The sequence below is a fragment of the Epinephelus lanceolatus genome, chromosome 14, assembly GCF_041903045.1.
Source record: "Epinephelus lanceolatus isolate andai-2023 chromosome 14, ASM4190304v1, whole genome shotgun sequence".
In the NCBI taxonomy this organism is placed as follows: domain Eukaryota; kingdom Metazoa; phylum Chordata; class Actinopteri; order Perciformes; family Serranidae; genus Epinephelus; species Epinephelus lanceolatus.
Window position 1 is genome coordinate 16181241 of NC_135747.1, and position 13801 is coordinate 16195041.

General features: G+C 37.7%; 1 protein-coding gene across 1 annotated transcript; it reads left to right on the forward strand.

The window, feature by feature from the left end:
• The first annotated feature begins 379 nt into the window (after nucleotides 1-379).
• LOC117248690 (pyridoxal kinase-like) lies at nucleotides 380-12511 on the forward strand. Its single transcript, XM_033613912.2, has 11 exons — nucleotides 380-660; nucleotides 2695-2749; nucleotides 5589-5693; nucleotides 6123-6206; nucleotides 8019-8053; nucleotides 8234-8319; nucleotides 8542-8587; nucleotides 8687-8798; nucleotides 10276-10412; nucleotides 10534-10600; nucleotides 11077-12511. Exons 1-11 carry the CDS (start codon nucleotides 580-582, stop codon nucleotides 11202-11204), a joined length of 936 nt encoding a protein of 311 aa, XP_033469803.1. The 5' UTR covers nucleotides 380-579; the 3' UTR covers nucleotides 11205-12511.
• The last annotated feature ends 1290 nt before the right edge of the window (nucleotides 12512-13801 follow it).

A 13801-nucleotide genomic window follows, 5' to 3' on the forward strand; every position in this document is an offset into this window, starting at 1 on the left:
GTATGTTTATGCTTTTGTATGTTATTCTAATGTAAAAAGTTGCTCTAACAAATGTAGTCTTCCTTCTCTGTAAAAACAAACAAACAAACAAAAAAACGTAGTAGCTGAGTAATTGAAGCTGGGGCCTTATGTCATCTTCAGGTAAACTGTGAAATGTATATGTCGAAGGGCAACTGTGGATTTGTCCCCCATTATAGATCCAGTATAAACATAAGGAAAGAAAACAGCAAGTAAGTCCTGTTGTACGGACCCTAAATATTGTTCCAAGACAAACATCGTGAACCAGTCCTTAAACTAACTGAAAGCTGATGTGACCGTTTTTTCTGGTAGGAAGCTGTTGTCTCCCACATTCCTCGTGAACCTCTGAACGTACCAGTTTAGGTGTCCTTATAGCTGCCTGAAGAGAAACCAGATGTCACTAGCGGTGGCACCGCTTCTGCCCTTCAATGCCGGAGTTATTCCTCACATGCTAAGTATCGGCGTATCAGAGGCTGCACACATTTTTAATGCAGCTCTAGGGTTTGTCTCGTCTGTTGTCTCTGCGCGGTGTTTTTAAACGCAGTCGGAATAATTGCGATAATGGAGTGTCGTGTGTTGTCCATTCAGAGTCATGTTGTCAGGGGATACGTTGGGAACAAGTCGGCAACATTCCCGTTGCAGGTAAGACCTGGAGCTTACACTCAGGTGGCTCCTAAAGATGTCTCAGCTAAGCCAAGAAGACAGAGAATAGAGAATGAAACAGGGAAAGAAAAATATATGGAGGTGTATATGGAGGTGTGTTTTCTACAAAGAGCTTGACTTCCTGAGTTGTGAAAGGACTCTTGCATTGACGTTACATGAGGATCCTTCACTGTCCTGCTGAAATATCAGAGGCCGTTTTCCAGTTTTGAGACTTTACCCACCCAGCTAAAGACCTAGACAATGGCTGTATAATAAAATAAGATAAGGTAAATACTAACATATCCCCAAACTCAGCTAAAAAACTGACCTAATACTTTTCAATCTGACATTTTGTAAATGAATTAGTGCCGGGTTGCCAGTTATCCCCCTTCGTTACACAACACACCGTGTAGCTACAGGTAGTAGGCAGTCAGTTGGAGCTTTGGACAAGTCTGTTTTTGAGTTGATTATTGAATATAATGGTCAGGAAGTCTGTGTGAATTTATAAAATGTTTGAAATCAAAGTAGTAGTTTTTCCTCATGCAGAAGGCAATATTAAAGCACCATACTAACGTTTCTGTGTGCTGTAGACTCAGCTTTCAAAAATACCACTTTACATTATAACTTTCAAACACATTGAAGACTTAAAGATTTTTTAAATCTGATTTCCACTCTAGACAGCTATTGCTTTCTTTTCCAGGGTGTCTGCAGGTCCTTAAAAAGTCTAAAAATGTCCTAAATTTTGCAAATAATAGGTCTTATACATCATTAAATAGTCTTAAAATTGAATGTGTGAGGTCGTGATTACTATAAACGTGTAATTTCATTTCATTAATCTATCTTTTAATTTCATTTGTCATAAATAATGAAACTCTTCTGCATGAAAGTCCTCATTTCTGATGTTACAAATCTTTAAACCCACCACTGAATGTCACACTTTTACTTTATACTAACACTTAACTGTTGGCAGATTGTAGATTAACCTAGCTCACACCCATAACCATATTCTTACTACATAAAACCATAGACTGTATATAAACATGCATAAAACCTTCCTCTGCAAGGGATCATGTACATCCTACTTACCATAAGTCTTACTGCAATTCATGAATAAGAAAAAGACAACATAAAAAATTAGTCCTAAATTCGATTAAAAATTGTCATGAAAAGGTCTCAAGAAGCATTAAATTGAAGTGTAAGATACATGTAGACGCCCTGCGTTTCATGTTCTTATCAACCACATTTCTGAGACGAAGCAAGAGTTAGTTTGTCCAATAACCATATTCCAACTGCATATAACCTAACTCTGCACAGGACCACATACATCCCACTTGCCTTAATACTAACCTGCAATACATGCATAAGAAAAGGCGATTTTTCAAGAAATCAGTCTTAAATTCAGTTCAAAATTATCTTGAAAAGGTCTTAAAAAGCATTACAGTGTCTGATACCTGTAGACGCTTTTCATTTTCATATCAATCACAGTTCTGAGACTTACAAGCATGAGTAAGTAAATCTTTTGAATACCATGTTTGTGTAATTCAAAATATGTCAGTGTTTCTTTGCGTGAAGGAACTGATCTGGAACTATGGATATATTTACCAGTGAAATATCTTTAGGAATATCTATAGAAATATATTTCTACATTTGCAACAGTTGTATGACTGTGCAGAAAAGTGGATAGATGATCCATTTTATGTTCCTTATCTCAACCAAGTTTCCTGCTAAAGCTTTGCAGGATCATTTTCAGACAAAGCATTCAGGAACTAAAGTATTACATAACCGTATTAAAATGTAATGTGATTTATTTGTGCACTGAAGTAGGCCAGAACTGACTTCAGTCCGTCCAATGATCACAAAAGACAGTGGGACACTTCAGTGAATCTGGGGTTTAAGAAAGCAAACAGTTCTCATTGAACAACTCTCACACAGTAATTCACTGTGCTGTTCCCACAGCACAGTGAAATCCAACAGCTCCTTGTACAAATGTCGTTGTTCTCTGTTTTAACAGCTGCTTAATTTCTCTTTTCTCAGGTGCTGGGCTTTGAAGTGGACTCTATCAACTCTGTGCAGTTCTCCAATCACACAGGTTGGTTGAGTGCTCTTAAAACTGCCCTGTGTGAGAGAACTGAGTCGTTTTTATTCAGTCTCATGAAGTATAATCAATCATTTCCCACTCTCCAACAACTTGACCCTTTCATCTTTTTATTCAAATATGAGGCTGTGAGTTTTTGTCATTACTGGTGTAGTGCATGGATTGGAAATGCTTAAGTCAAAAGCTATTAAGTTGTGATCCATGTAGTGTCATACAGTATCTGAGAGTCTCTTTGTGTAAACTTTGACCACTAGCGGTCATTCTGGTTGCAACCTGTGCTCTACCAGCACACACAAGGACACACAAAAAATAAATTCATAAAGACAATGCAGGTTGCAAACCATTGATAAAATGGCTTTGGAAATAAATTCACTGCGTGTTCGTTAAGGACAAATACAATATCTTTGAGTGAGAAACACTGGAGACAGTAAACTACTTGTTTGACTCCACTGTGTTCCTTTAATTAGGTATCCAAGGTGTCTGTTCAGAGGTGTAATGAACAGAGTTAATCTCTGTCTGAAGTTCTTGTACTTTGCCCTGCGAGCACAGAAATCTTTGGTTGAGCTCTGTATGCACGCTTTAGCTGACTTAATGAAATACAATCTTTTTGACCATCTGTAGGGTTTAGAGGAGGGGAGTCAGTTACTGTGTTTTAAAGTTAATGTTTTCCAAGAACCATTTCTGTCTGATCAGTTTATCTTCTTTCTGAGTAAACTTTACATTTAGTATATCCGTGGGAGTGTGTTACATAGTAGGAATACTGCATTGTATTTAACTATTAAAGGAGGGTTGATGCAAAGTCAGCCAAAAGATGCAACAGTCCCTTACAAATTCTGCATACCAGGGTTTTAATTAATGTAAATGTGATGTTCGTTTCTTCCTTAAATTGAGTTTATTAAGTCATTACATCAACAAATAATCACACAAAAAACACATATAAAACATATTCTGCAACAAGGGGTGGGCTACTTAGGTATTTTTCAACCTGGGCCCTATTTTCCCATGTATATGTGTGCGTATGATTCATAGGTACAACTCATTCTAAAATTGGTTCAGTACTGAGGGAGGCGGATGCAGCTGGCAGCCACGAAACGAGCTAAAACGGTAACGGGGGCAAATGCGTCCTGTATAAGTTTGCGCATTAAAAGTGCTTTTTTTTCGCCACTGACCAGTTCAGATCGCCAGTGCTATCTCTGTAAATAGCATACTAAGCATTTCGAACATTGTTTATATAACATTACCTCCACTGTGTCTGTAGCTCTCTCTACTCGTGGGAGGAAGATCTTTTTTTTGTTTACCAAAAACATCCCTGAAATCACTATGACCAAACCCACCAGACTCCACTAAGATATACAATAATTTTACCATTGTAAAATACACACTTCATGCAAAGTCCACAGAAACAAACAAACAAACAACAAACTTCGTCTTTTCACTACTTCAACAATCCCCATCTTTGGTTTGGTTGAAAAGATGTGAAAATATGCAGGCTCTTTACACGCTAAAATTATGTTTATCTAAATGGGGTCTGGTGATGGCCATTTCACAGCTGTTTCTGGTTAAACATAATGGATCTTTCTTTATAACAAAAATAGTTTGGTTCCTTTGCATATTATTTTCAGACTCCCACTATGATAATCTGAGTCTGTCAGTGGTAAAACAAGCACTTTTCTTTGACATAAATTGACGGTGAACAAATACCCCTAGTAGTTCCATTGCAGCCAGCCCTCTTGCTCAACATTGGACCAATTAAAAAGCTGTTGTTCCCATTAGTAACTTAAACACAAACACATGGGAAAATGGGGTCCAGGTTGGAAAATGCTGATGTTACACTATAATGTTGCAAAATCCTTTTGATCCAAAAAACTTAATCTCTGTCTTGTTGGCTGCCTCTCTTATATATAAATTAACAGCACTATTATTATCCCACATGTACATGTGCAGCATGGTTGTTTTGTGCAATGGGCAATAAGAATATGTATCCACTAATGAAATCAACATTAAATTTATTGTCTTAATCGAAACTTGTGGGTTGAAACACTTGCAGAGAGGATTGGATTATATTCTGGGGGTTATGTGCCAAAGTATGTGAAGAATGTGTTTTCACCACAGGGACCGGAGACATTTGGACAACCTAAATCAATATGAGCATCTGCTGCTCTGTGAGAGGAAACTGGTCAGTGTTGAGCATATGGAGTAAATTACCCAGCTGTGAAGAATGTAATCCTACTTGTAGTTCACACCAGTTTAGTACCAGTATTCATATTGGAGGCATTAATACAAATGTTTACCTCCAACCACAGCACATGCCTCTACCTTGCGAAGTCCTCACTGCAGGAGGTGCTCTCGCTGGCTGGGGGTCAGGTTTGGGCTCCCTGTGAACAGTGTGAAGGATAAACCAAAGTGTGTTTGTGTGTGCATCCATTCTGTGTCCCATCATTTGCAGTCAGAACAGCTTTTGCGGGTTTATTCCAGGTCAGTGGTGAAAGAGGGACAAAGAAAGGGGGAAGCTGGCAGCCAGGATACAGGCATCCCATTCACTCAGTGTGGAGGCCCCGGTTTGGCCCTCGACACAGAGGAGAGGGACCTCCGCAGAGGGAGCGGGGGGATGGGAAGACGGAGCAAGGAGGAGAAAAACATTTGGGTGTCTATATTTTAGATTGATTCACACACACTGTTTTTCTAAGTTAAGGTAACGTCTAGTGTGTGTCATGGTCCCCCACAGGTCCCCAAAAACTCATGAAATGTCTTGAGTTTTGTTTTACAAATTCAAAGTCAGTATCTCTTAAATGTCATGTTGTTTGTAACCTCCGTTCTCCCTCTTTAATCCTAGGCTACGCCCACTGGAAAGGCCAAGTACTGACAGCAGAGGAGCTAAATGTGCTTTATGAGGGCATTAAGCTCAATAAGGTGAACCACTATGACTACATCCTCACAGGTGAGTCTGAGCCCTGCATCCCTGTTAAGACTAAAGAAATATGGAGGTGAGGAAGCCCAAACATGGCAGCATGGATCTTGAACAGACACAATTTATGACAGCTTTGTTTTGCTCTGTATTAGCAGAGATACTGAATTTCCCTTCAGCAGCAGCAGCAGCCTCAGCAGGACAGAAATCCAATGCAGCCACAATGTGGTGCTGCAGTTTGAGTGAAGGGGCAGGTTTTTCAGCTCAGAGTTATTGATTTGCAAACACGAGTACAGTGTACCTGCATTTTTTCCTGACTGACTCACTCTATTAATTTGGCCATTAGTTGGTATGAGCTGCCATATTTGGATTGACACACTTTGGTTAGTGGTTTGATTACTTGGAGAGGGAGCAGCAAAGTAAAGCAGGCTCACATTAGGTAATTTTCCTTTCATCCCCAAGGATACAGCAGAGACGCCTCCTTCCTGGAGATGGTGGTTGACATTATTCAGGAGCTGAAGAAGACCAATCCCAGCCTGGTATATGGTGAGCGTGCACTGTTAACAATGTTTACATTTCAAATAGGGCTCAGCAATATATGTGTATTTATCAATATTGTCATAGTAGACTAGTGTTGTCAAGAATATCGATTTGTCAACACTAGGGGCGAAAACAATAATCAACAGTCACTTAATCGGTCGTTAAGAATTTGATTCAGCCTGTGAAAGCTGATTCTGTGATCTGATTCTGAAAACTAAACAATGTATAGTCTCCTGTCACATTCTATCTATTAGTTGATTGGTGTGTTTTGAAAGAATGTTTCAGTGACTAGCATAAGTAAACAAAGGACGCAATATAACGATTTTATGACAAAGCAGCCATCTTGGGGTCTGAAAAAAGAGTGCGGCGACGACACTGAAAATGAGGCGGGGAAATTGAAGCATAATTCAGTTATATTCAATGTGTTTCACATGTCGACGCCTCTACAGCTTTAAATGTTTGACAGGATATACAGTACTATCAAAGAATATGCAACATGTTGCTGTGAGCTTTGATTGTGGAAAAAAAAACGCAATTGGTATTGTTTGGTATAAGCAAACATTATTGTTACCAATCACTGATTAAGGAAAATACTCCCAATTTGCAACCCTATTCAATACATATCGATTCCGAATATTTAAAACCACTTTAAGTAGAGTCGGACTGATATATCAGTTAGCCAATATTGGCCTATGACAGATATATTGATATCGGCTCATATGTTATCTGATATGTAAAGTTTATTTTTAACAGAACAGTGCAGAAAAAAAATACTGTAAGTAATTTCTAATCATTACATGTCCAATGAAGTTTACTGTTTCAGTGCACTTAAGTCATTGGTACATATGTATCAATACTGGTATTAGCATTGGCCCCAACAATCCAGTATTTCTCTGCATTATCAGTACACTGGTGCTGATAATGTTTACTAGAGTCATTCTGCTGTTTTCTGCTGCTTACCAAGAAAAGTTGTTGTCTTGTTTTAGCCTTGTTATGTTTATCTTTTAAAAAAAAAAAGAGAAAAAAAAAGTATGCCCTCATTGTCAGTTTTTCCCCGTGGTATCAAAAATGATATTCAAGGCATTGTATCAAAGTTAGACATTTCAGGATTGTGAGAATATTAGTACATTACACTGGATATTGCCCGAGATTTTGGATATTGTAATATTGTCTGTGTTGTCTTCTCCTGGTTTTAAAGGCTTCATTACAGTAAAGTGATGTGATTTTCTGAACTGAGCAGATTGTTCTAGCTGTCTATTATTTTTCGAGTCATTATTTCCACGTTACTGTTTTTGTATTTATCAAAAATCTCATTGTGTAAATATTCTGTGAAAACACCAATAGTCAACCCTACAATATCGTTGCAATATTGATATTATGTTATTTTGTCAAAAATATTTTGATATTTAGTTTTCTCCATATCTCCCAGCCCTATTAAAATTGATATAACTAATACTGGTTGGATGAATTGATTAGTTGAAGGACAGAAAAATGATGATAACTGATCGATTGTTTCACGCAAGAGTGCTAAAGACACTCTGCTTCCAGTTTCTCAGTTGTGACAATTGCTGCTTTTCTTTGTATTAAGTGATGTTAAACTGCATATCCTTAGGTTTTAAACTGTTTTCTAGACCAAAATAATAAATCGATGGCATCATCTTGGGTTTTAGGAAATGATGATGGGCATTTTCACTAATTTCTGACAAGCTACAAGTTGATAAAATAATCAGAAACTAATCATTTTTATAGCCCTGACAAGGTTTAACTTTTGCTTTAAGCAGTAAGTCCAAGGCTTAATTTTGATTCTTCTTTTCACAGTTTGTGATCCAGTGATGGGAGACCATGGTGCTATGGTAAGCATCTTTTAGTGAATTCCCATTTTTCGTCGTCTAAACTATACAGCTGATAAATGTATCTTTTTGTACTTTTCCTGCACACCATTCACAAAGTGATGTCACATGTAAGGGGGTTAAAAACTGCATGGAAAACCGGGTTAAAATGAATAAAATCCTTGTTTTTGCGCTGTGTTTCAGTATGTTCCAGAGTACCTGCTGCCAGTTTACAGGGACAAAGTAGTGCCTATAGCAGACATCCTCACCCCCAACCAGTTTGAAGCAGAGTGAGTGCACTTCCAATCATCATAAACACAGTTTATAGTACACTACACTGCATAGTTTGAAAAACATCCATAAAAGCTAGCTGTAAAAATGAATTAGGGGTTGACACTAATTTGGCATTTTAAGCTACGAGGGAGAAATATTGTCTGAGCCACTGATCATTATACAAATGCAGGTAAATACTTATAATGGTACATCTGTGACTACTGTTCTTTTTCCCACAGGATATTAACTGGGAGGAAAATCACCACAGAGCAGGATGCTGTTGAGGTGAGTGCCAAACACATTTCTCACTGTGCTGTTTCTAGTTTAGTTTCTGACACCAAAAAGTACAAAGCTTGAGGACATTGGCTGTCTTCTACTCTCCAGGTGATGGACTTGCTTCATAAAATGGGTCCAGAGACTGTGGTCCTTACTAGTACAGACCTGCCCTCGAAACGTGGGGACCAGTTCCTGGTGGCCCTTGGGAGCCAAAAAATAGGTAAAGTTGCAGACCAACTTTCTTCAGACAGAACATCTACTTTCCTGTTTTTTATTTTTTTATTTTTTACTGTACATCATTTTCACTGGTTTTACATAAGTCCCATATTCCAGTGTATGCGGATGAGTCGACAATCACCATCATTGAGTAAAATACAGATTTAAAATTAAAATTGATCAGTGGTGGGATGGAAAATGGTCCTGAATGAGACAAATAGCATCGTATTTGGTTCAAACTGCACACTTAGTAGAAAACCAGTTTATGTCTCCGCATAATTGATGTGTCTATGATCCAAATGCAAGACACTAAGCTCTGGGTATTGTCTTACATAGTAAATTATCATGGACAAAATACATGTATAAGATAGTTGCTAAAACAGAAAATGGTATTTCTGTCATGAAAAGATGTGGAGAATTTTTGACACAAAATTAAATTAGACAGGTGACTCAGGCTTTAATATTGTCCAATCATGATTCTTGCCAATCAGCTTGGTCTAATGCTTCAATGGAAAAGAGAAAAAAATTACAAATGATACAAACCAGAGCAGCAGGTATAGCGCTCTGCTGTGAATACAGGACAAATTTAGTTACTACGGATGATGTATTTTTAAGAAACATCTCTGTTACAATGACTCTGTGTATTTTGTATAAGAAATAGTCATTCAGTGTAGTTAGATTTCACTACTCTACCAGACATTACCAAAATATAAGGACAAACACAATCAGAACAGCAGACATGTACTGAGCATTTGCCGATCTTTTGACTAGAGAAGTTGAAAGATGTAGACTAAATTTTGAACAAAATGCAGTAGTGAATTTGATAAAGTCATTTGGGTCATGACTGGAGGGTCTGTCTGAGTTGTGGACCAGAAAAACGGTAAAGGGACGGACTATTGTTACTATTATTTGTGAATGTATTTTGCTGATTGTATTGAATACTGGATAGAAATTGACAGTATTTATGATTTTCAGTGTGTCAGTACAATAATCAAAATAGTGTGTTTCACTCCAGTATCTCTGACTGCAAGAGGGAAACAGTGTGTACTATGTTTTGCAAAATTTTAGGGAAACTGATGGGCTGTTCCTTTAAGCTGATGATAGAATTGTCAGGAGCTTGTCTTCTATGAGTGTGTGTCTTAGTCATGTCCTGTTTCTTCTGTAGTGTTATGTGTTAATATAATGTATGCGTTATGATGTTATGTATGGCTCTGTGTATTCTTTAATGTTATGATAAATTATGATCATAACAACTGTTATGTGTTATGATTTAAGTTGTAATGGTTGCATTGTCATTATGTTAAGTCTGTTTTGTAGACTCCAGAGAGAATTGCTGCAGCATTGCTGGAGCTAATGAGGATCCTCATAAACTAATCTAAAATGCTGTTTATAACACATTATGGAGTTTTTACTTTTGCATGGAATTTTACTTTTGCTTCAAGATAGTTTTGATATAATTATCTTGTGTGTCCTCACTGTAGTGAAACCAGATAGGAGCAACACCAGTCAGAAAATCTGCATGGACATCCCCAAAGTGGACGCTGTGTTTGTGGGGACAGGAGACCTGTTTGCTGCCATGTTGCTAGCCTGGACTCACCATCACCCCAAAGACCTGAAGGTTAGTAGCACACTTGACATTTTAATCAAAAGCTGATAGGATCTGGTCTGATTATGTTGCCACACTGTAATAAATCAACCCTGATTTGCTTGTAACCTTGTCTTCCCTCTGTTTTTCACAGACTGCCTGTGAAAAGACTGTTTCAGTCATGCACCATGTCATTAAGAGGACCATCACTTATGCCAACGGTAGGGATTGTGTATGTTTATTGACTTCTGTTTGTCGTGGTCTCTCTGCTTTATCTTGAAGTCATTTACTGGACATAAAGGAGCACTGTTTGCTCCCTTCTGCTGTTAGTACTATATTTACACACAATCAATAGTAATCAGCCAGCAGTGTGCGTTACGTAGAGGCCACTGGCGTTGGTGGCATTGTTGAGACACACGTCTTAGTTGATTACATTATTTTAGTTTACTATCTCACAGATTTGGTTTTGCCATTGTTAGGTATTGAGTAAAAGGTAATTACATGAAGAATGAGGCACAGAAGTAATGTCTTAACTGTTACTCATGTAACTGCATGTAAAATGCAACAAGAGGATTAACAGCCTTGGTATTTACAAGAGAGAAAGAAAAGAAAGACTTGTTTACTGCTAGGTTGATCAGAAAGCTTAAGGCCAACAAGCTCTTTCTTTCTTTCTTTACACTTCTCTTCTCTCTTTCAGAGATGGCCGGCCCAGGGAAAAGGCCCAGTCCTGCACAACTGGAGCTGAGGATGGTTCAGAGCAAAGCCGACATCGAGAAACCTGCCATTGTAGTGGAAGCGAAGGTTCTACAAAAGCCTTCCCACTGAAGATCGTAACGTTATTGTGAACATTCACAATGCGCTGGTACAAATCGGCTTCAAATCTGGGCGGTCCGCCAGACACATGTAGGATTTTCGCATCAAAGACTGTCACGTGTCTCTGCCTTACAGAATCTCTGAAGGAGTGCTACTATGTTTTCATGGGTTCAGCAGGATTTGTTGTTCGTACATTCTGCTCAGAAACACTGGAATCACTGCCATATGCGTCTGTACTATGGCCTGTGTAGACATCATCTGACATTCAAAAGAAAAAAAGGACATTAGCCAACGATGTTTAGGGTTAAAGGTAGTGTAAGTGTACTTGAATCCTTCTTAACACGGTTGAAATGATTTCTCATCTTAAATTAAGCTGATAAATGCATGCATGACCATGCCTCTACTTGTTTTGGCTATGATCCTATGTGAGGACTAGTCACATTTACTTAAAGTGTGTTGCTCTCAAGGCATTATAAGCACATCAATATACAATTTATTATATGAGTAATGAAAAGATAATGATTTAGGCCTAACACAAAATTCAAAAACAAAGGGGTTAACAGCTTCTAGTGCAAAAAAATACATTTTTTTAACAATGATGTCAGATTCACAGAGCATTTTATTGCATTGTGAGTTTTCTGAAATGATCATACTAAAAAGGTATGAATGCATGCAGTGTGCTTATAATGTACTTGGGTGTTTTATCATGCACTTTAAGATTAGTGTCATCACCAATAGATCCAGATTGGATGCATTGTAAGCGCTGACATGAAGTGTATCGTGACTCCCACAAACTGTCAAACATCTTATGCAATTAATATGTAGTCGATACGATTTCATTACCCCAATGTGTTTCATTTTTAACTGTAACTTAATGATAATCAGGAGAATAGCTGATGTCTTAAAATTGTTCCTTTAATCAATTTTCTGGGAAGGAAAAAAAAAAGTTTTTCACCTCTTTTTTTAATTCTGCATTGATGTCTTGAACTAGCAGATGTAATAACATGTTAGGTCCATGTCTTCAGCATCTCAAATTGAGGTATTTGCACAGATAATCTTTAATGTATTTACTAATGATCATTGTTTTTCTTTTTTTTCGACTGTTGTCATATCTCAACAAAAGAGTCGGTATGAGAGACCATGGTGTAAATTAGCCTTAACGGGGTTAAGAAGAAAACATTGGTTGTGAATGTTTTTTTGTGTACCAATGTAATAGTTGATCCTCGCACGTAATGTTAGAAAGTCAAGTGCCAAACCTTGAGCTGCTGCTCTGACATAGAGCAATATAAGAATAGAAGTAATAAATGAATAATATTTTACTGAAACTGTCTTTTATTGCTAGGTGTCAAGACGAGTCACCCAAGCACGTCGTATTTATTTTTAGGGATAGGTCTACTAACTCTGGGTCAAGAGCATAGTCAAGGTTGAACAGGAGGAATAATGCGAGGGAATAAAAATGATTTTCTGGCATCAGAAATAAACTAAACACACTATTTTGTAAAGATTTAAATTACTGAGATGTAGAGTGACACATAATTCACTTGGGTACTTAACATTTTACACATTAAACTTAAATTACTTTTAAATTTTACCTCAGAAAGTAATAAATGGCTTATTAAAAAGGTACTTAAAAACATATATGATTGCATTTGTTCTTCATGTATTGCAAAGAGGACAAAAGGAGAAACCAGACTGGGTGCTTTTAATCTGAAAGGGTACGGAAATAAAAACAAGGAAAGAAAAAGAAGAAAGGCAAACAAGCCAGCTTCCAAGTGCTTACTATATTGTGTGATTAGGGCCAGGTAACCACTCTGTTTTGCGAACACTAATCCACAGTATGAATAGCCAGCATTGACCCAAATAACCAGGCAGGCCAATATGTCAGCCCAACTGCAACCTGGATACAGTAAGCAAAGTTGGAAGCACACTTCCTCCATTTGGCACTATCAACAAGGCAACCTGAGAGAGAATCTCCAGGTTCTTTTGTGAAAGAGAAGGGATTACCTTGTTTTAATGACTTGATCATGTTTGAGACATTATAGTCCAGCAAGATAAAGTGGCATATGTTATCAGCAGACATGGCAGATTTGTCAAACAAAAGGCCTTGGGGATTATGTGGACAAGTTTCTGATCTCTCAGCTTGTCTCACTTCAGATTTGTGCTGCAGCTATGCAAAAGCACCAGCAGGGGGCTAAAGAGCTCTAAAGTTGATCAAACATGCACACCTATTCAGGGAATAACTTAAATGATATGTCACTAGCTGTGCAGGGTTGACAATTGGGAGAAAATTGTCTATTAAAAAAGTAATGCTTTGTGCACATTACCACTGCAGGGTCAGGAAAATGGATTCCAGGCATTGAGTATTAAATAAAAGTGCTATTAAATGTGCTAAATGTGTTTTAATTTCATTTTCAGAATAAACTCTGCCACAGGTTGTGACTGCCATTATATACCCACTTTAGGCTGTCATAATACAGGTGATGTAATGTTACCTGCAATTTATGTGCATGTACTGGGTACTTCAGATTCAGTTTCTCTCTCTGAGACAAAGATATATACTTACAAAATCTAATTTAAATATGACATATATTCTCAATAGTTGAAGCAAT